Consider the following 22,947-nt stretch of genomic DNA (forward strand, 5'->3'; position numbering starts at 1 on the left):
GCAGGGCTGCACCATTACATAGAAATACTCATTCTTAGACACGTGATTCAGTGCATGTGTAGTGTAATAGCGCCAGCTGCTGGGCAGCAGCAGCAACTGTGGTGGACAGTACACACACCGGTGAGCGTGTGTTGGGGTGTGTTGGCAGGGCGGAGGAACTGGGGCAAACGTCACAGACGACGCCATCTGGAAGCCCCTGGAACCCGCTAGTGGGTTCGAGAAGGGAGGCGTGGCCAGGGCGGAGTTAGGCCACGCTGGGAGGATAAAAGGAGCCGAGAGTGGGAGCTCGAGGCTGCCGGTTCTGGGATTGGATTTGTCTCGTCGTTGCTGTCGTCTTGTCGCCGTTGTCACTGCCATCTGTCTCAGTCAGCGCCGTCAGTGTTAGACGGCGCTGCCATCTTCGCTAGATATTGTCAGTGTTAGACGTCTAGTGTTGTGTTTCGGCGAGGCTAAGCGACTAGAGAGATTCTGTGGATGAGACCATGAATGTTCTGAATAAAATAAGTTGCCTCCTACAAACCTCATCTCCGAATCGCTGACACTACACATGTAAGTGAACAGAAGTCCAACAGGAAGTCAGTCAGCTTATGAGCTTTTTAATCAGCCAGCATAGAAGGCATATCCAGTCATAACCTACTTTCACGAAGGCTTCTGAGCAATAATTTACCTGTCCTTTGTATACCCTTTTGTGTCCTCTATCCAAACCACTCATGTTTGTACTGTGCAAAGTGATCCAGCGTGGACCGAAGGTCATTTAATGAGTACCAGGATTTAAAATAAGTACCACATTGTGGGGAAGTCAACGTTGGTTGTTCTACGGATGGACTCATGCCCACCATAGGAAAATGGAATTTCCACCGCTTGCTCAGGGTTGCAAACAGGTTATGAGTCCTGGCGCAATGTTCATTTTGAGCAGAAAAAAAAACTTTGACTCATAATTTCTCGTTTTGTAAAACTGCCCTTGAGGATCGTGACCAACTCCCTCGTGGCTGATGAGACTCTGAACGTCGAGAAGCATATCTGGAGTCAGGGAGTCTACTAATCGTTTGTGTTGCCTAATAATCCAGTGTGGCTGAAGGGGTTTGTGTAAATGTGTGAATTCGTAGCTGTCAACCCATACGATTTACCCCGTATCCTCGTACATGGAAATTGAGTTGTCAGGTCCACACGGCGTACAGCCGTGCCAGAAAAATAAAAAAAATGTCTATTTGTTTGTTTGTTTCTCCCTTGTGATGGCACTTTTCAGGATAAACTATGAGATGTTTAGGGGCACGGGGGTGACCATGAAGGTGTTAATTTGTGTGTAACAAGGTAGAGGGCACGGCTGGTGAGGGGTTGAAGTCTCGGGGGGCGCCACTGAGCCCGCATTTAAAAGACAACCACCGAGCAGCCCCGGCCGCGTGAGTCGCAGCGTAAGTTTATTTATCTTCTCGACGACTTTCTTTGTATAACGATGTCGTGCTGCGGTCATTTTGTGCTTCGTTTCGTGCTTGATGTGACGACCGAAGCGTTCTCCAAACCTCTGCTGCCCGTGCCTTGGATGTCTCAATTGGATCCAAGCTCAAGGCCGTCTCTCTTTCTCTCGTATCTTGTCAGTAAAATAAAGTCACAATGTATTGTGCTGCGGCTTGTAATCGCGTGTATTTATATGCTCCTGTGTGTTTTTGTTCGTGTGTGTATCTACAATTTGTATGACATCGCTACGTCTCTGTCGGACTAAATACGTGAATCTGTATTCAAGTCCTCTTGTTAAAAATAAACACTTTGCTCAGTCGTGCTGTAGGCCCAAGGCTCGGTGCACTGTACGGTAGCACTAACACCAGCAATGATACTAACTCTCTTAACTCTCTAACACCAGCAGTGTCACTAACTCTGTAACTAACACCAGCAATGATACTAACTCTCTAACACCAGCAATGATACTAACTCTCTAACACCAGCAAAGATACTAACTCTCTAACTAACTAACACCAGCAAAGATACTAACTCTCTAACTAACACCAGCAGTGTCACTAACTCTGTAACACCAGCAATGTTACTAACTCTCTAACACCAGCAATGATACTAACTCTCTAACACCAGCAATGATACTAACTCTCTAACACCAGCAATGATACTAACTCTCTAACACCAGCAAAGATACTAACTCTCTAACTAACTAACACCAGCAAAGATACTAACTCTCTAACTAACACCAGCAGTGTCACTAACTCTGTAACACCAGCAATGTTACTAACTCTCTAACTAACACCAGCAATGTTACTAACTTTCTTAACTCTCTAACACCAGCAGTGTCACTAACTCTCTAACTAACTAACACCAGCAGGTCACTAACTGCTCGGCACACCACCACTACTCCACCACGCCGTGTCTTCTGTAGATCAGCCATACTTCACCACGCCGGTCGGTGCGGGTTGGCCTTGGCGAGGAATCGAACTCGGGACAATGACCCCCCCCCCCCGTGGAGACTGTGGGGGGTGAGCAGCAACAACCACGCCCGGCCGCCTTTGTCTCCCTAGTGGCGATGTTTACCACACACCGCACCGGGTACTCATTTGAGGCCGAGCCGACCTAGGGGGAGGCCCTGTGGTGTTGTGCCGTGAGCGGGAATCGAACTCGGGGTTCTCTGGCGGGTTGGCAGCGCTGCGCTAACAGCGGCACCACCGCTCCCCCACGCATTTGTTGTATTGCAACAAACAGCAGCGCCACTCGCAATTATGAAATTACGAGGCTTTCCCGGACAAATGAGTTACGTTATAGTAATTATTACCATTGATATTGCTACAAAAAATAATTCTCTGGAGTTTATAACGAAGGATTGCAGCTGATTGTGCCCCTAGGATTGCGTGCGTGGCGGTGTTGGTGGTCAGCGTGCCGTGCTAAGAACCCGGCCACAACACCGGCGATGTCGATCATCTGGACCGGTCCTGGGCCCTCCCTGAGGTCGTCTCAGCCTCAAATGGGCACCTGGTGCGGAGCGTACAAAATTGCGATCACAGCGCGCTGACCACCGCTCCAGTACTCCAAAGGGACACCCCTGAGGGTTACTTACTACTTACTGTGTGCGCACTGTGTCTAATTAGTTGCAAGGGTCGAATCGGAAATATGGATATTGACAAAAGATAACGGAGCAATAGCTGAAACGAGTGCGTAAGGTTGTACGAGGCACACTTGGGAACGTAGTGAATATATCATTACAGGACATTCACTTGAATGTACGTTTTATATTGCAGATATTTTAAACGTTGATGCATTGCCCCCTATGGAAAGACTCTCCCCCGTCATAGGAACGTCTAAATGTCACCAGTTGCTTCAAGGGCTGCAAACTAATTATCATCGCTCTCAATGCTCATTGGAGCAGGAAATCAATCACTCAAACTTGACTGCATTATATTCTTTATATGCAGTATATATATCTTGATAAAACTAGGTACGACTGTACTGCCTTCAACATAGTTTGTTGTGATTTTAAATTGCGTTCCTTTTAAGTGATTTTGTGAATGCTACATCCTTGTGATAGACAGTTTGGAACTACGGTCCTGCATTGCCAAATGTATCTGTGCAATGTTTAATGCACGAAGCTCTGAACCCTGCCACCTGAGCTGGATTTCCGGCCATGGCTGACATAGGAGGTGGTGTGTTTATTATACACATTAATTTAATAATGTTTATAATAAAGGGTGTTGGTATGAGGAAAAAAAACACATTGCACATTTGCAAAGTGGGGTTTTGATGGACTACATAAACCACTTTTAAACGGTAGAAGTGCCAACGTTGGTGCTAACATGTGGGTCAGGGAGCTGGACTGCAACACAGCAAATTGAAAATAAGCGTCTGGTCTGTGAACAGCTGCATCAGAATAAGGCGAATAACTCCAGCCGGGTGGTGCTCTACTGTAATCGTAGACCTTGAAGGATGGATGTCGACCCTGCCTCTGCTCGTTTCTGCAATTGTCGCAATGGCCGGGTGTTTCGTGTGCAGTGACAGACACCGTAGCCTTGACATTTTTATCATTGCTATTCTACCGCAAGCAACCTAACGATGTTGCATCTCGTGTATGTCCTCCTGCAGAAGGAGCCGTCGGTGGGAGCCACGCTGCACACTCCCATGGCCTTACGACGGCTCCTGTATTGGCGTAAAGATCTGATGGCTTTGGTATTGTTGCTCATTTCATTGTTCATCAAATCGACTCATTCTTTGGAGGACATTGCAAATACTCCACCTTGCCTGACCCCACCGTGTGGCCACTTTGGAACCAAAACACGTTACGAGGACGTGAGCAAGTACAGTGGATGGGTAGGTAAAGAGGAATGTCGGGCAATGCACCTCAATGCTGTGATCCGCCACGGGACTCGTTTGCCCACCGCCCGTCAAATACGCGCCATGCGAAACATGCATCAGTTGATGGCTGCCGGCACCACAGCACTCGCGCGGAAGATTGGCGAGTGGCATTTCTGGTTCCGTGAAGAGCTCGGCGGAGAACTGGTCGAGAAGGGAGCTAGAGATGAAGCGCAACTGGCAGAGCGGCTTGCTGAACGATTCCCGGATTTATTAGGCACGTGGGCCATCAATCACAAATCCCTGCGATTCCTCAGCAGCTCCAAGCCACGTTGTGTCCAAAGCGCCACAGCCTTCATGCGTGCCCTCCGGCACCACCAGTCTGCACATTACCCAGAGATTACAGTCGACGACCGGGTCATGAGATTCTTTGACGAGTGCGACAGGTTTGTTGAAAATGTGAAAGAAAATGTGAGTGCGCTCTACCACGTGATCGCCTTCATGGAGGGCAAAGAGATGTGGAACGTGCAGCGGAAAATCTCGGAGAGGATCGGCGTGCCTCAAGAACACGTCACAAGAAGTAAGGGCACCCGACTAGCAAAATAAAAAAAAGAAATGGACTGTTTATGCACAAGACAACAATTATTTGCCCACGTTTGAGTTAAAGCTGTATTATAACAGATTTTCTTAGTGAATCTGTCAAATATACACAGACCTGGGTTATCAAGTTAGCAAATCCATGGTGTCAGCACACAAAGAGGTCACATGAGGACACCTGTTTTATTGCCAGAAGGGTAAAACCTATTAGGCTGGGTGGGGAGGGGAGGGGAGGGTGGGGAGGGGCTGGGGGTGGAGGGTGGGGTTGGGTGGGGAGGGGCTGGGTGGGGAGGGAGGGGCTGGGTGGGGGTGGGAGGGGTGGGGCTGGGTGGGGAGGGGCTGGGTGGGGAGGGTGGGGCTGGGTAGGGGGTGGGAGGGGTGGGGCTGGGTGGGGAGGGGCTGGTCACCCCGTGGTGCCCTTATAAAACTCAACGTTTAACCTACTCACGCCGGCTTGTGCCCGCCCTCACAGTCGGGCATATTTGCGGTATACACCACGCCGCCGTTGACCCTGGCCATTGATCGAGCAACCCAACGTTCCTACCAGCTCCCTCCGCAGGAATGTTTTTATTTTTTCGTACTTTGATACATTAGCTTTTTGATTTAATCTCTGAAATTGAATTTGAGATGGTGAAGATGCTAAATATGTTCGTTGTTTCCCCTTTTCCATGATTTTCTATCATTAGTTCCAGCAGTGGAAAAACAATGAAATTGATACAATTACAGGCGCAGGAAGTGCCAAAACTCTAAATACGGCAGTAGAAAGATGTTGAATAACCAAGGTTAAGGGAAAACAGAAGTAAACAACAGTTTAAAAAGTAGTTTGGTATTGTAATATAGTATGCACGGATACAGCTGTTGAGAAATGCAGTGTTGAAAAACAATGTAAGTAAACAATCAATAACAATGGGACCCAGCCTCAGTGTACTTAAAAATAGGTTATAATGAGTGGTGACTGGTGAGTGGTGGCTGAAATTCAACCATCTGTCAATAGGAGCCTCTAATAAGGCTCCAAGGCCCGGACCGACTAACTGACCGACCGGCCAAGTGGATACGCAAATAAACGATTGCTGACATGTTTTCCTTTTTATTATGAATGTTAACTTAAGCTGCTTTGAATGATACATTAAGCATATTATTTAAACTCGATAAAAATTCCTGCAAAAGATGTTCACGCACTTTTTATTTGCATTTTTTTTAGAATTAATTCAAGCCGCATTTTACGGCTGCTCCTTTGAACTCGCAGTGAATGGAACACACTCAACTTGGTGTGAACTCTTCGATGCTGAAGATGCCAAGGTGTGTTCCGCACCCACCATCATACATCTACATATACAAGCAGTCCCCGACTTATGAGCGCTAGATTTATGAACATCTGCGCTTATGGACGAGCTTCCATAAGATATTTATTTTTTACCATCCAACTTGGGAACATGAACTCGCACTTTCGAACCGAACCGCGGAACTATTTGCTTTGGCAAATATACAATATTTATTCTTATTTATGAGTTTAACAATGATTCGATTTTTTGTTTCACCGTAACCCCCCTGCACCTCTGATTAGCACGGTTGGCTACGTATGGTGCGAAAGAAGTTTAACATCCATACATAACACATTTTATAACACTGACCATATGTGCATTTAAATACGAACCGTTCGCTTAACGGGGACTGCCCAAATTCAAATGTATTAAATGTATATTCATGTTATCCATTGACTGTCAGTGCTTTGTTAATTCCTTCCACGGGAAGCTTAGGCACCGTGAAGGCAGCTTAATCTCTATGCCATGTACTGAGGACCCAAGAGCAGTCAGTGCCCACTGTTGATTGACTTTGGCATCGCACTCCTCCACAAAAGCAAATTACTTGGCTCACAGATGGTGGAGATTTTGATATCGACGTATGTTTTTCATATTGTACACAAAGCTTAAAGAAATGCAGAACTTTAGGCCAACCTGGTAATCAAAATCTGGGCTGTAGTTTGGATGCCTACATAAAAAGAAACAAAATTTTTCTTATATATTCGTGCCACATTTGAGCTTTCTAGCTCTTCCGGAACATCATTAGAACCATACGTTAGTTACTCTTATAGTGGTGACCGTGTATATTAGATAACAAACCACTCTCCTGCCTTCAAGAAAATAAATACTCGTGAAAAAAAATAAGTGTTACACAACATATATACCGAAGGATATTTCACATCTTAATTTATAAATGAATTACTTGTTCTGATGTATGGATCATTGACATTGACACGGATAAAGAAGATGGAACAAAAGCAACTGTGGAATCAGACTGAGAGACTAAGAGGAATAAAGTAAAAATGAAGACCACCACTGGTTGCAGAGATTTTGCACCATTATGTTCAATTGGCAGTCACTTTTAACCCAAGAAGATTGATGAAAATTATATCACATTTCCTCCTCTGACATGGATATCTCGACATCATCTGATTGTACATTAACCTTAATCTAAATGCTGTGAGTGTCCCCTTTGTTAAATTGTGGTTCTTTTTAAAAATTATTGTATGCATGTGTTGCAGGTATTGGAGTATCTGGGAGACTTGAAGCACTTCTGGCTGCGGGGGAGAGGTTATCCCATCAACAGCCGGATCAGCTGTGTGCTGCTGCAGGATATATTTACTGGTTTGGACCAGGCAGTTACTGAGAAGCAACAGTAAGTTCAACTGGAACATGTATTAAACACAACTTTTGTATTTTACCAGGTAAGGCCCACTGAGCTCCACAGCTTTTTTTCAGATGTGACCTGGCCACAAATGATAGCTCAACAAAGCGTTTTATCACGTGGAAATGTATAGCAGCCAATTACTGTAAACGCTTGTTTCTAAACGTGGAGGGAAAAACTGGAGGCCCTGGAGAAAAATCCACTCGACCGCGGGGAGAACATGCAAATTCCAAATAAACGCACCTTGATTCTAAATGTGGAGGGAAAAACCGGAGAACCCGGAGTAAAAATTCACGCGACCACGGGGAGAACATGCAAACTCCAAATATACAGATGGCAAGGTCTGGATTTTGAAACATGTTTTAAAGGGAATTAAAATATGGACATCATAACCCATTCGTAGATAGACTTGAGGAATTTCAGAAGTGCCTTCCTAATAAAGAGTCCAATAAAAAAATTAAGTTTGTAAATCCATCCATATGATAGACAATTGTATAATTGCATTTTCTCCTATTGCTTGCAAGGTATTGGTTTGATTTCTCACCGGTGATAAAGCTGCTGCATGAGCACATTGTAAATTTGAAACCCAGTGTTCATGTGTGTTCATGTGTGTGTGTTTGTCTTCGTTTAGGTTGAGACAAGTGTCAACACCGGCAGTTCTGCGATTTGGACATGCAGAAACACTCATCCCGTTACTCACATTGCTGGGTTTTTTCAAAGATGAAGCTGATCTCTTGTATGATAACTTTTCTTCAATGCATGCCCGTAATTTCCGGACCAGCACATTTTGTCCTTACGCATCAAATCTTGTTTTTGTGTTGTCACAGTGCGAGGGTTTGGGCAGTTGTGAGCGTGACGAGGAGATCAACTGTGCCGAGGAAAGGCAGGAATCCACCTTCTATATACAGCTCTACCTCAATGAGATCCCATTGCATCTCGATGCCTGTGGTGCTACCGTTTGCCCTTATCAGAAGTTTAAAAATTATTTTATTAATATACTTACACAATTCCAGTTTAAGAGTGAATGTGAGAATTTAACTTCGAACCTAAATAAATTTCGGGAAAGTAAATTGTATTTGTGATGAAACACTGGTTGTGTTTACTTATTTTGCACAAATCATTCACAAGACATTCCTGAGTTATCGTGTGAACTTAAGAAAAAAAGATGTAAACAATTGTGTTTTTTATTGTTGAAAATTATCATGGAATAAAATACCAAATTTCTTTGAAGCCAGTGTCAAATGGTGTCTCCATGGCTCCCAACACCAAGATTAAGTTGTCATCATGGCTGAAGCCATCAATGTCACCACACCTTGCCAATGCGCTCTACCCTCTGCCAAGTCCTGTGGCTGCCACACATGGTTGCCACCTTTTCCACAGATCAAATCGGGACAAATTTCTTGGTCAGCTTAGGTTTACTAAACCTGTGCAGCATACCGCAGTAAAGTTGAACACACTACTGAATGGTTTAGCGAAAAAAAAGTCAAGAAATACCGTTAAAGTGGTTACACGGTTCTTTTGAGTCTGTGGGGTAGCCCTGCTTTGTTGGAAATTCGAGGGTAAAATGGCTCTTTTTGTACAAAATATGGATTTTAAAAAAGCAAATGTAAGCATTAAAACTATGTATATATCTTTCGCACCGTACGTAGCCAACCGTGCTAATTGGAGATACGGAAGGACAACTAAGCACACAAATAAATAATAAATTAGCGGGCAACACTATACCCCAGACCTACAGTATCTGTATATATACCATCAGTGTGATAGTTGGCAGACCAATAACCTCACGCATTTGTTATTACCAAGGCAATTCCACTTCAGAATAAGGAACAATCACGGTTTAGAGAGTTCATGCAATTTTAATTTCTCTTGAGAACGGTCACACGAGGGTGGATGTTATGCACAGGCAAGACGTCACAATGAGCTGGTGACATAGCCGACTGCAACTGGTAAAACGTTACGAGTTTATGAAGCACACGTTTATAATTATTAAAACTTTGTTATAAAGTTAGACACATTTGCCCACGTTGTAAGTAAACAATAAAGCGCGTGTTAACAAACATACGTGTTCATACTCTTAGTTTTTTTCGGTAAAGTCACGTAGGTAAAAATAAAATAGAAATAAAATATTAGAAACAATAGAAATAAAATAGTATTAGTTTATTTCTATTATTATTTATATAATTTTATTTGTATTATTTTATGTTTACCTACATGACTTTACCGAAAAAACCTGAGTATGAATCCTTGCAGTCACGAAATCTTCAAATCTAGAAGAAATACGTGTTCATCACTGCTAATGGTAAGCATTGCTGAGCGTTGATTATGAGACTATCACGCGTTTCTGTTTCAGAGCTTCAACGTAATTGGGGACAAAGACATTGGGATGTCCTCAAAGATTTCGGGACCGGGGTTGGTTCGATAGCGAGCAAAGACGACCCAGAGCTGTTGAGTGCAATGCATGTTTTCATAGAGAACAATAATAACACAAATTAACATGGTTTTAATTTAGTGAAGTACACTACAAGTGTATCCCTGCTGTAAAAAGCTAAGCAGAGCCCATCTGTATCAAGTTGAATACTCATATCATGTTAACTTTCCTTAGGTCAACTGATGACCTCAGTTTGACACGTAGGCTTTCGTGACCAATATTATTAATAAAAAAGGGTTTGTTTGGATGAGATCGCGTACATATAAATGTCGTTAACCCCCCAGCACCCGACACAGCTAATTAATAAGGTTTGTCACGTATACAAAACGTGCTAATTAGTTACTAAAGCGAAACGTCGTACTCAAATTGTAAATTGATGACTTCCTGTTGACCAGTGGAACCGATTTATTGATTGCAAACGGATGAAGCGTTGGGATTTGAGCTCGGAAACTTTATTTTAAACTGCATGATTTAAATGTTTTATACAAGGTGGGTTTTATTGCTACAATTGCCAATGTTGTGAGCACATTGATCATGAATCTCAGAGTGTGGTATGTTGGTAGTAAGGCTTATAAGAAAAAATAGGACCTTGTAAGTGCAAGTTAATGTTCTGAAATATCAAAAATAATAACATGACGGTTTGTATGCGGAAAATTACATTTGTAGATATATTTCTGACCCAATGATAATCTACAAACCAACAGGTCTTTAAGATCCTTCAGCTTATTAAAATACTTTAATCAAACAATGTTTAACAATTAACATTGACTTTTAATTTTCCAACATCTTGACATGTCGATTGAAACCCACACGTTATGACGTTGTACATTTTAAGCGTTAACAGTTTTACGAAAAACGACATTGGAACGTGTCAAAAATCGATTTTGCTCATGAATGTTGATTTGCATTGAAACGGTAATTGTTTCGTACGTATAACTGCAGGACAATTTAACACGAACATGTCTGCTACAACAAAGGTGATACACATTTGTGGGCAATAAAACACCAAGTAAAAAAAAAGATAATACAGCATAAAAAATGTAGAAATACTAAAAGTATTTTTTTATGGATAGAGTTAATAGTTATTAAAGTGTTACACAGGCAATTGCACCAGTGCAGGCTGGAGTAAGATATCACGTGGTTTAAGGTGGTTATGTGAAGAACAGTGTTATGGCAACTCAAAACACTACACATACGTTCAAGTTTTATATGAATTACGAAAAATACAAATGTAATATCGGACATGAAACTCGTCAATTTAACCTGGGACAATATTTACAGACATATCTCGAAGTCTTTCACAGCACAATAACGTACCCAGAAACCCTATTTGAATTGTATTTCACGTCTCACCGTTTCCCCGTATTTATTTTTTACAGCACAATCTAACAACACAGTATTGTGGTCACACCTATTTGAATGTTCAAATGGGCTATGGACATATTCTTGAAATGATCCAACAGATCACTGTGGCGAATGCCACTGATGCGATCATACCAGCCTCCACCTCCCTCCCCCCATATCGATCTGACTTGAGGCTGTCCCCTTAATTCCACGTTCCAAAGGCTTGCCTTTGTCGAAGTACTCTACCCCCATCCTGCACGCCCCAACCACAACAGGCCTCGTCTTCATGATTCATTCTACAATCCTTTCCTACTACACCGTGTCTCCAGCAGTCTTTGCACTTAATTTTACTTTAAGTTTTGCTGACAGACGTTAGTGTGGTCTTTGTGTCACCCGTTTTATTCAATGCTACAAACACCCAAGCATGCCGTAGGTTGAGTAAGAAACGCCGATGATAATTTGCACCTGCAAGAGATTATCACGGCCAACACTGTTGTCACAATACCTCACGATTGCTTGTTTGTTCTACTCAATCCTTCAGCTTTTCCTGTGACATACCGTTAATCCACTGCTGGATGACGGCCTCCCTATACATGTTGGTTCAAGGGTTTTTTTTTTATACCACACTTCAGTGCAAATTGGAGAAGGGATGCTTCGGACCAGACCAAACATCACTCACCGCCGATGTTAGCCCTGGCAGGGAAGCAACCGTTGGACGCCAGGTTCACAGTGCAACGCACACATCAGCACCGTATGTCATATGGCCCCCCATCCCTCCACCACATCTTCCCATCTGTCAATCTTCTGCAACCAACATAATTCATGTTAAAGAAACAGAACAACACCCCCCAATATTTACCCATACAGTGTTCAGCCTCATTAATGCGGCTAATTTAGAATCTAATCTATATTTTGAAACAAAAATTAAGGCAGAGAAAAAAACGTATCTTGTTGGAACTCCGAGTCAATGCAGCCTCACATCAAAACAGGACAACGCTGTCGGAGCTGACAGTGGATAACTACCAATCTTCCTGTCAACAATGAACGACCTTCTAGTCAGTCAACACAGAAGTACTTGCAGGCAATATAGAAGCACTTCCAAGGCTGAACGGTGAACTCACTAAAAGCTTCATCCTTTAAGTTTGGGACCAGCCAAGCAACATGAAAACCACATTTACACGATGTTGTTTTTGTATGGTCAATTATAACCAGGCCGAGGCCATAAATTATTTGTGATTGAGAATCTGGTTTAATCTTGGACAGCCGACTCAGTCCATGGGCCAGAGCAGAGATTGGTGCCAGCTAAAATAGCAAAACTTTAGTCTTAACGATGTATGCATATACATGGATAATGGGATTAAATTATATGACAGCTCACTCATTTCGAATGGTTATCACAAAATGCACTGCTAATGACCACAAAGAAATTGGAACCGCTAAAGTTGTTATACCACCTCGGGTGGTTGCCCACAAGTTAACGGCTGCGTCTCGTCTGAGCTCATGAACTGGGATTAAGATACAGGACCTCATAAGCAGCGGCTCAATACTCTGCGAAGGACATTGTCTCAGAGAACCAATTTCTTTAATCTTTGTTATTTTTACACTGCTTCAGTGATGCTTGTTTTGATCTGAGAGATGTGCGCGAATTCAATGAAATATACATGATACACTTAATCTAAACATAAAACTAAGAAAGATTAAAGACCTTTAATTATATCCAGCTAAAAAACCCATGACGATCCGGAGTCTTTTTTTTTACAAGGCAGCCCTGACCAGGTCTATAAATAAAGCATTTATGTCTGCAGACTACAGGGTACATTGACACTGAAATCACTTCAAATACAAACGACTACTGACCATGATTTGTGCAAGACAAACGCAAGTTGATTTAGATCTTTGTGTACATTTCAGTAGTCTCGACTTTCTGTGTCACAGGCGATATCCTGATGACAGAGGACTAATACATTCAGAGTATGTTTTATAGAATGGTTAATGCACACCTCCAAAGCCAGCTGATTAATTGCAGCATATCCGCAACAATGTTAGCATCGATGTAAAGAAATTAATAAATAAAATATCATAGCATTCAACAAATGACAGAAATATTTGAAAGACCTCGCTCTTTTCAGTCAATTGCCTCGGGCAAGCAAGACTTAGAAAAAACGTCGTCAAATCAGCAATAATAAATACCCATTCACAATGTTTTTGGTTTTCATCCTGTTACGAAAGTTCAAGAAGCGCGATGGGAGTGCTTCTTTTCTGTAACGTTATATATCTTATATAACATGCACTTCGCATAGGACAATACATCCAAAGATGTTTCTTCCCATACAAAATGTAGTGTTTTTTTTCTGTTTGAATCTAACCCCCTTGTTATTGCACACAATGCAGCGCTTCGTGCTCTGGCCCTCATGACCGGAGCGACGTCTCGTGGCAGGGCGTGCTGTGGCGATACTTCATGATCAGCACTGCGGTTTGGTGCCACCAGTAAAACATAAACACCACCAGGATGTGCCAGCACTGATGGCTGGAACCCACAAAATTCACGTGGCCTGCAATACACACACACACACATGCACGCATGGAATACATTGATAGCATTCATGACGTACACTGACATTCTGTAATTAATTGAAACTTTAATTAAATTTAAAATTCTGAAGAAATGTCCAATACTATCAAAGGCAACAATGCCTTCCTGGGCACATACATAGCCATGCTTTATAGACCGGAGCATTAGATTATCTGAATAATCTAGCATGCATGTACATATACAGCCCTGTGTCAATCCACTGCTGGATGAGAGGTTCTGTCTGCCATGTAGGGTCACAGGGATTATTTGACCGTACTTCACTGGTAACTAATGACTGCACCAAAAAATCAGAACATAAAACTTGGCTCTGCACTTCATTTGGCTAAAATTCCAGCTCTGAGAATTTAAAATATAATGTGCTGATATTTCTCTTAAGTGGGAAAGTGGGTGGGTTAGTTATCGTTTGGACCAGAGGTCACTTTTAGGGATTTCAGCAGTAGTTTTGTGATATCCACTTCCATGGTCATTCCCTGCCACAAAGGGATGCACTGTTCCGTGAGATATCTGAAAGGATACTAATCTAATAGCAACATTCGACGTAAAAGTGGCACAAAAGTTTAGGAAATGTAAAACGAATATATAAAGAAATTAAAGAAGTAAGCAAAGAGATCACCGTACCAGGAAAGTACCTCTCCGGAACCTTGCCAACGTAGAAGACAAATGCAACGCCGGCAAGCAGGTACATGATCATCACTCGGGGTGAGAAGTCCTAAGCAGATAAAGATAAATTAAGAATTAGATACATGTTTCTTTAAAACAAGTGTTTCATATATATACAAAAACATTTACATAATGCAGGAAATCTGAACGTGAACCACAATCCCAAAGAGATTATATTGGATTTGGCTTCACAAATCTACGTGATCCACAAACCCCTTCCTGGATACATGTTCATCACCACCAAATTACTATTTCAAAGACTCTTTTTAAATATAATTAAAAAGTAAAAATGAAAAAGTAGAACTGTGGTCTGTTTTTACAATTACAGGATCAATGTTAGCTGAAATTACATTCATTGTTATCGCAGTTCATCACAAATGACATGACTAAAATTGTAGAATATCCCACATCTTATAAAGTGGATTGAGGTTGCAATGCATCTTTTAAATTGTAATGAAGTGCGTATAGACCCATAGAATGCTCGCATCACTCGTACTTTTATATGGCATCTGTGTCCTATAAAAAGTACGAATAATCATACTACTCTTAAAAATAATCTATGCATTGAGTATCCTGGCTGGCTGCTGACTGGAATCCTCTGCACCCCAACAATAAAGTGTACTGCTAGTGGCTGCAGGGCATTGCCATCCAAACTAACTGGGTAACTGGTTAAATGGGATGTCCATGTAACAAATCGACATTGCATTGGAACAGCCAAAGAAGTCCAGAAGACATAATAAAGATAGCGACACCAAAGAGGTGGGCGTAACGAATACAGAAGACTAACACGGTTCAATAAATAAAATTGCTCTAACAAATCGAAGAAATGTGTGCTCCTATTCACGTAATTCTTTTTTGCAAGAATATTATTTAAAGCCTAGAGAACATAACAAAACAACACCTCACAACACGTATCTTCTTGGCATTTTATTATTGTTCGTGCTCCACGAATGGGATCGTGAGAAGAGTATGAAAATTACAGCCGTCTCTCATTTACCATTGTTCCAGTCAACTTAGATATCGACGATACTTTTTGCGACCGCCCGATTAAGTCTCGGCACTTGCCTTTACGTTTCTGGGCGGGCGTGTGCTTGACATCATACGTTTGTCAAATTCACGTGGCTCAGGACGCATAACCCTTTATTTGCTAAATATTTCGTTCACCCCACCTGCACGATAGTGGTGGTGGGTCCTCCGTTGAGCACGATCCAGTGCACGGTGGGGATGACACCGTAGAGAGAGACGCAGGAGAGGATGACCAGGCGCGTGGTATACCACTGCGGGGAAAAGTACTGCGGGTGGATGTGGGCAAAGAAGACCAGCAGCATGACGGCCAGCACCGTCACCAGGTACACCTGCCTCCAGTACTGCAAAGACAAAGACAAAATCCCCCCCCCCATGTAGCCTTAACAGACTGTTGGGGCAAGTGCTGCTAGCGAGCACCTATGAAGGCCGGGACCGTGGCACACCATGGGGTGGGTGGCGAGCACCACGCCCGACCGCCTTCATCTCCCCAGTAGCGATGTTTACACACTGCACCAGGTACTCAGTTGAGGCTGAGTCGACCTAGGGGAGGCCCAGGACCGGTTCAGATAATCGTCACTGGTGTTGGCCGTGAGCGGGAATCGAACTGGGGCCGCCGGGTTCGTAGCGCAGCGTAGCGCTAGCAGCTACACTACCGCTCCCCCACCAAACCTGCACATGGGAAATGACACCCATGTCAAGGCTTCAAAGGTGACAACACTGTTTAGGTCAATGTTGTAAAAAGTGTCTGCTATTCATATGTGGTTTATATAATTTTTGTTGTGAAGGATTTTCTCATTTACAGATTTTAGTGAATATATTTTTTATGGCAGCATCATTTGTAAAGATTCTGTCTCAAAATTCAGTACAATTTGTTAACAGGCAGAGGTAGGGGGAAACTGATTACAGACAAAAATGCAGCCAGTACCGGCAAAACTACTTGGCCAAGCACTGTGGTCCTAAATTGGGATGTTTAGCCAACTCAATTTGAGTGATGATTAGTGGAGTAATGCAGAGCAGGTTTATCAGACTATTAACAATATTGATGAGAAACACAAACTAAGAATATATGTGGCTTAACCAGAATTGGTTCTGATTTAATTACATTTTTAAAATAAGCAAAATCTGATTTTACATGAAACTGTTGTATTTTGTGCACAAAGGGATAACAAAGCATTACAAAAAAATATACATAAAAACGAAATTTAGACGTAGATATTTACATGTTATTTAAGCTTCAAGAACCCAATGAGATAAAGCATTTTTTAGAGGTGTTCAAACCTAAGCTAGGGTTGGCAATGGCAATCATTTGTGGTGAACCATCGTTGCATGTGACTACAGTGGAAATTACCTCTTCACAGTAAAAGGCATAGAATACTCCTGGTATGTAACATCCCAGCAATCCAACAGATATCCCAGCGTAGTCCAGCGCCAGCCAGCGCCGACTTGTCTTCTCCGAGCGGTGGCAGCAGAAGAGGTGGTAACCAGTAGAGCACAGCATGCACACCTAGCGACACGATGGACAGGCACGGTCAGGATTACTGCTGGGCGATTCCTGCAAGAATTATATTTGAATTCCACAATTCCACCATGGGAAGAAGGAACAGTGAGTGCTTCTCCATTTATGACTTCCATAATCAGTTCTCCATGTACTTGAATACGTTTCTAACAGGTTTAATAAAGTTGCAAGTAATCAAATATGCTTGGTCCTGAAGCCTGTATTAAATAACAATCGGTGAAAATAATGACCAGGAGCTTGAATGTCACTCCTACATTTATGAAATGTTATTTATATAGCACCCTTTACAAATGTCATAATGCCTTGAATAATTTAGTCAACCCTCTCATCAACATTTCACAATTGTCCTTATAATAATTCAGTGGAAATTGCTGGATTTACCACTAGAAACCCATTTGTTTGGATGGAGACCCAGCAACCGCCAACGGAATTAATGTGGATTCTACGGACGATTCTTCGGGTGTTAAAAGAATGGCACTCATTTTAATGTCGAATTTTCAATAAAATGAATGGTATTCTTTGCCACCATAAGGATCATCCAATATAACTCCATTTATCTGTTTGGAGATGCAGAAATTATTATTGAAATGTATGTGCATCATATGGATGATTGGTAGGTAGTGCATTGACTGCAAATAATTACTGTTATTCATTATTATACTTTATGACAAAGCAAAATACAAATTATTTTTGCAGGAAAAATAAACAATATATGTAAGGGCATTCAACTCAATCGATTACCTACATAATCCACACCTACATAATAAAAGTTAGAAAAACAATAATTCACCAGTTCACTTGCATCATGAAAAAGGAATGTGGGTACTTGCTAACCTGGAAGCAGAAGAGGAAGATTGTGTAGATGATGTAATCGTCGTGTGATGCTTGAGCGGCTGGCAGCATCACCAGGGTGTCATAGACCCCGAGGGAGAAGAAGAGCAAGAATCCAAAGAGGTGGCTCCAGATATTCACAGTCTCATTGGACACAATGAACAGGCTGCAGGAGAGCGTTTACAGCAGGTTAATGCAGCGGAGGCCAATGTACTGCTCTCCATTTTGGTGGATCTCAATGAGCTCCACGATCCACCAGAAAGTTGACCCTTATTTAACCCTGTAATATACTATAGACATAAAGTACTTTCACTATCTATTGGGATAAGTTTTTTATGCATGAATTTTTCGTGATGGATTTTTATTTTCTATCAGCTGTAATGAAAATTGGTGTGTTTTTTCTGATTTATCTTGGGATTCACAAAACATAGTTTGCGATCAACATATTGGCCACTGCTAGCCTGGTGGTGGTGGCTTTGCATGCCTGTAATCCAGCACTGTAGAGGTGAGGGTGGGTGGATCGCACAGACGTTGTGAAACTCCCTTGCCGTGGGCGTCAAGGTGCCATACCCTGGCTTGCAAGGAGAAGGCAGTACAGCAAGTGGACTAATCGCCGTCTTTTTCCATCTGTATGGGGATAGGGTTGCTCCCTTCACATGTGGAGTTTCTCCGGCTGCTCTGGTTTCCTCCCACACACATAAACACTCACTAATTGTCTGAAAACATCTTGAAATAAAAACCCTATATGGCCCTTCTGAAAAATGGTCCTATGATTCAGTGTGGCTTTCCTCCATAAATAAGTAATCAGGGTTAACGCAGGACAATAAAAAGAGTGATTATCGAGTTCTTATTATGGATGGGCGATCACCACGTATAAAACAGCTGTCATGGGTTACTTGTGGGACTGTGTTGAGCTGCAGGAGGCAGGACAGAAAAATGTGAACACTGTACTTCTAGGCCCTCACATCCATGCTCAATACATTTACCAACCGGCACTGATGAGTGGAGTGAAATGAGGCATGGTGTGCAGAGGCCCTCATTCAGCAGTGAATTGCTAGCTGTAAAGTTACATGATTAACATACCCAGGATCATTATGCACTTCCCCACATGTAATACCCCAGACCGACTAAAAATATACAATGCTGTTCACGCAACGTCACCTTTTGAGGCAGAGGCGAGAGGGCAGGTACGCTCGATATCCGTCCGTGATGTACGGGTTTCCTTTCAGGAAACAAGGCACCTGTTCGTAGGTGTACAGGCGGATTCCACGTGGAGACAGCACCGGCCAGTAGCTGTACCCCCCCTCCATGTAGCTTACAGGCTTCAGCAGTTTGTGCGACATGGTGGCCAACGTGGTCTGTTTACAAAATAGACATAAAAAAATTATTGTATAGGTAAGATGACAGGTCTAGGAGGCGTTAAAATAAATACTTGGCATCAAACTTGAATTAATCTTGAGTTTGTATCCCACGATGCACACAACCTAGGCGACGCAGGCATATAAGCATGCTCACGCAAGTAAGGAGCAGTACAGTCGTTTGTAACCTCGGGTACAGAGGCACGACGAAGATTATTAGAGAGGTTTGGCAAATTGCCTCATGCGGCTGGTTGTAATCACCAGCAAAACGTCATACTCAAATTGTAAATGTTGTGGGTTTACTGTCCAACACACGGGTGTGCTGTAGCAGTACTAATTGGCACGTTCTGTTTACGCGACAAACCCCTTACTCATTGGCTGCGTCGGGTGGTGGCGGGTTAACGACACATTTATATTTACGTGATCTAACCCAAAAAAACCCTTTTTTGTGGATATTAGTCGCGAAAGCCTACGTGTTAAACATGTCTGCACATGTTTGCAAAGTGCCAATGGGTTGACAAATGTAACAGAATAGATGCTGGATTTGCATACCATCACTGCCCTGCTGCTTGGTTTCAATTGGTGAATTTTACTGGGAACCCATGAGATAGTGATAGCGGGCTTTGAGGAATTCTCAGTCTCTAAGGGTAAGTTGCACGTAATCAAGCATGTTTGGTGCTAGTGCCTGGCCTAAATACAAATCAGTGGAAATGATGACGAGGGCTTGAGCGGAACTACTATATTTATCAAGTTATTTATACAGCAACCTCAAGAAATGTCACGGTGTCTTTGTCTTGACTAATATAGTCAACCCTACGACCAATGTGTTACAATTGTCCAGATAATATTTTCAAAAGCAAATTAAGCCAGAAGATAATGTTGTATATTTGGTCGCCCAACAATATGATGAATCATCATACACGCAACATCCTCGCCGCATTGCCACAAGCACACAGGGTCACAGTGTCACAAGTGGGCAAGAAGTGACACAAACACGAAGTTTACAGTGTTACAAACTGGCAATTTCACAAGCTGACACAGAGTGACACGGAGTGACACAACTACCGCCATTCACCACTCAGTGGCGGCACCACGGCGCTTGTGCCAGGCTATGTGCACGTTAAGGCCACGTGACACAAGCAGGCAATGTCACAAGCACAGTCACATCATGTCACAATCACAGTGTTATATACACATTATCACAAGTAGACAAAGACCTTCCAAATAGCCTAAGCAGACTGTTGGGGCAAGTGCTAGTAGCGACCACCTATGAGGGCCGACACGGCACACGGCTGGGTGGGTAGCTAGCACCACGCCCGACCGCCTTTGTCTCCCTAATGGCGATGTTTATACACACCACCAGGTACTCATTTAAGGCTGAGTCGACCTAGGGGAGGCCCAAAACCGGTTCAGATAATCGTCACTGTTGGTACCTTGAGAGGGAATCGAACTCGGGATGCCAAGTTTGTAGTGCAGCGCGCTAACCGCTGCACTACCGCTCCCCATCACAAGTAGTCACGAAGTGTCACAAGCAGTGGCAAAATCTGACACAGTCGCAAGCAGTGACAGTGTCACAGTGACACACACAGTGACACACACACAGTGTCACAGTGTAACAGTGACACACACAGTGACACACACACAGTGTCACAATGTAACAGTGACACACACAGTGACACACACAGTGACACAGACAAATATCCCCCGTATAGCCTTAACAGACTGTAGGGGCAAGTGCTGTTAGCGAGCACCTATGAAGGCCGCAACGGTACACGAGGGGGTGGGTGGCCAGCACCACGCCCGACCGCCTTTGTCTCCCTAGTGGCACAATGTTTACACACCGCACCAGGTACTCATTTGAGGCTGAGTCGACCTAGGGGAGGCCCGGGACCTGTTCAGATAATCGTCACTGGTGTTGGCCGTGAGCGGGAATCGAACCCAGGTCGCCAGGTTTGTAGCGCAGCGCGCTAACCGCTACACTACCGCTCTCCTTACACCTTGAAAGACACACAGTGACACACAGTGACACACAGTGACACACAGTGACACACAGTGACACACAGTGACACACAGTGACACACAGTGACACACACACACAGTGCCACAGTGACACACACACAGTGACACACGCTCTACAGTGCTCACTGTGTGGTTCGCGTGCTCCGAGCGACAGTCGGGGGGGCAATGGGAGTGACGTCACCGCCGTGTCACGTGTCTGTGGAGCCGGTTGGCGCAGCTGGCATCCCTCAGGAGCACGGCGGCGCAGTGCGCGGGCTCCCCCCTCTACTCCGCCCGTCAGCGAGCGCGTCTCGCGGCCCCCTCACCTCTTCCTCACCGCTCGTGTCCCTCCTCTCGTGCCCTCGTCACCCGCTGGGTCGACAACAAACGCGCGCCCGGGACCTGTCGTTGTCCACCCCCCCGTCCCCTTAACCGAGCCAAGGCACGTCACGTGGGGGGTGGCGTGACGTCATCCAGCGTTGCGCCTCTTGCATCCTAGGGCGTGACGTAATCGCGAGTTTCGGGCCCGTTCATCGATGAGCGTGACGTCATCGTATGCGGTTTTCACAAGTGCCGACTATTGCTTATGGATACCACGCGGGGTGACAAATGCTAACAATTATTTTCCTGAAGCAGGTTATCTCTCGATCACAAATTTATATGATAGCAAGGTCAAAGTAGTAGCTTTGTATGAAAACAATTGTTATTTATGCGCGTGACGTCATCGTATGTTGTTTCCACAATTGCCGACAATTGCTTATGGGTACCACGCGGGGGGACACATTCTAACAATAATTTCCCTGAAGCCGGTTATCTCTCGATCACAAATGTATATGATAGCAAGGTCAAATTAGTAGCTCTGCATGAAAACATTAATTGTTAATGATTTCTAGAGAATATGGGTTTTGGAAGATACAATTAATCCCGAAGATATACAAAGTGTGCGTGTGTGTATATAAGTGTCTACCATATATGTAAAGCCTTAGACCCAGGGGTAGATACTGTCTATGGCGAATACTGGCAGCATCACGATGATGACGGAATTCTGTCTCGTTTTCTGCTTCGTTCCATTCGCCCGAATCTTGCTTTTCATCTGGAAGTGAAATTTTATTTCCAAAAGAACCCCTCCATTATTTTATCTGCCTATTTATTACCAAAATATGCCTTGTCAACAGTAGACGTCGTATCTGATATTACATAGTACAGGAAAACGTAGATATTTGACCAGTAAAATCACGTGCATCATGTGGAACGGTGAGATCGACTGCAGTATCTTCATCAATGTTTTCCCTTCCAAATGAATGAATAATAAACATGAATGGGTTCTCATCTCAATAAAGACACGAGGATGCACAGCAGCAAGCTGATCATCATTATTGCCAATGCTCAAATTCGCCTTTGGATTTGACCTTAAAAGTGAGGCATATTGGGCTCACACCCTCATGTGTTCAATCGAACCGAATGTCCTGGATGAAGGGATTCGGCCTTCCTTTGAAGTGGTGGGATGTCACCCCCAAAGCGTCCGAGTCTTTTTTCTTTTTTCCCCTGGCATTTCACACGAGCACACATTACTCGTTGGTTATATCGTGTGGACACCAATATGCGAAGGTCACGCAACATGGACGCCTTT

At 43.5% G+C, this 22,947-nt stretch overlaps 2 protein-coding genes across 9 annotated transcripts; one reads left to right on the forward strand and one right to left on the reverse strand.

Annotated features, from left to right (window-relative positions):
- Positions 1-316: 316 nt before the first annotated feature.
- Positions 317-8,790, forward strand: LOC144732048 (multiple inositol polyphosphate phosphatase 1-like). 5 transcript variants are annotated; one of them, XM_078613270.1, is made up of 6 exons: positions 317-1,412; positions 2,381-2,970; positions 4,072-4,858; positions 6,077-6,174; positions 7,418-7,551; positions 8,192-8,790. In XM_078613270.1, exons 3-6 carry the CDS (start codon positions 4,108-4,110, stop codon positions 8,640-8,642), a joined length of 1,434 nt encoding a protein of 477 aa, XP_078469396.1. In that variant the 5' UTR covers positions 317-1,412; positions 2,381-2,970; positions 4,072-4,107; the 3' UTR covers positions 8,643-8,790. The 5 variants fall into 5 exon arrangements, with proteins under 5 accessions (XP_078469396.1, XP_078469397.1, XP_078469399.1 ...); XM_078613271.1 differs by having other exon boundaries at positions 2,825-2,970; XM_078613273.1 differs by having other exon boundaries at positions 2,841-2,970.
- Positions 8,791-9,399: 609 nt separating this feature from the next.
- Positions 9,400-21,790, reverse strand: PAQR3 (progestin and adipoQ receptor family member 3). Of its 4 annotated transcripts, none has more exons than XM_078613276.1 (7): positions 21,655-21,790; positions 19,123-19,319; positions 17,965-18,127; positions 16,963-17,118; positions 15,758-15,955; positions 14,547-14,637; positions 9,400-13,887 (listed from the first exon to the last, which is right to left on the reverse strand). In XM_078613276.1, exons 2-7 carry the CDS (start codon positions 19,302-19,304, stop codon positions 13,745-13,747), a joined length of 933 nt encoding a protein of 310 aa, XP_078469402.1. In that variant the 5' UTR covers positions 19,305-19,319; positions 21,655-21,790; the 3' UTR covers positions 9,400-13,744. The 4 variants fall into 4 exon arrangements, with proteins under 4 accessions (XP_078469402.1, XP_078469400.1, XP_078469401.1 ...); XM_078613274.1 differs by having other exon boundaries at positions 21,644-21,790; XM_078613275.1 differs by lacking the exon at positions 21,655-21,790 and adding an exon at positions 21,465-21,622.
- Positions 21,791-22,947: the final 1,157 nt, after the last annotated feature.

This window comes from Lampetra planeri, chromosome 41 (assembly GCF_965212315.1).
Source record: "Lampetra planeri chromosome 41, kcLamPlan1.2.h2, whole genome shotgun sequence".
NCBI classification, from domain to species: Eukaryota; Metazoa; Chordata; class Hyperoartia; order Petromyzontiformes; family Petromyzontidae; genus Lampetra; species Lampetra planeri.

Coding starts and splice junctions, on each gene's coding strand:
- LOC144732048 (XM_078613270.1), top strand. CDS start 4,108: ATGGCCTTACGACGGCTCCTGTATTGGCGTAAAGATCTGATGGCTTTG. Junction 4,859..6,076: donor TCAAGAACACGTCACAAGAA/GTAAGGGCACCC, acceptor CATTTTTTTTAG/AATTAATTCAAGCCGCATTT. Junction 7,552..8,191: donor GCAGTTACTGAGAAGCAACA/GTAAGTTCAACT, acceptor GTCTTCGTTTAG/GTTGAGACAAGTGTCAACAC.
- PAQR3 (XM_078613276.1), bottom strand. CDS start 19,304: ATGTCGCACAAACTGCTGAAGCCTGTAAGCTACATGGAGGGGGGGTAC. Junction 17,119..17,964: donor TCTTCCTCTTCTGCTTCCAG/GTTAGCAAGTAC, acceptor TCGTGTCGCTAG/GTGTGCATGCTGTGCTCTAC. Junction 14,638..15,757: donor CCACCACCACTATCGTGCAG/GTGGGGTGAACG, acceptor TTATCTGCTTAG/GACTTCTCACCCCGAGTGAT.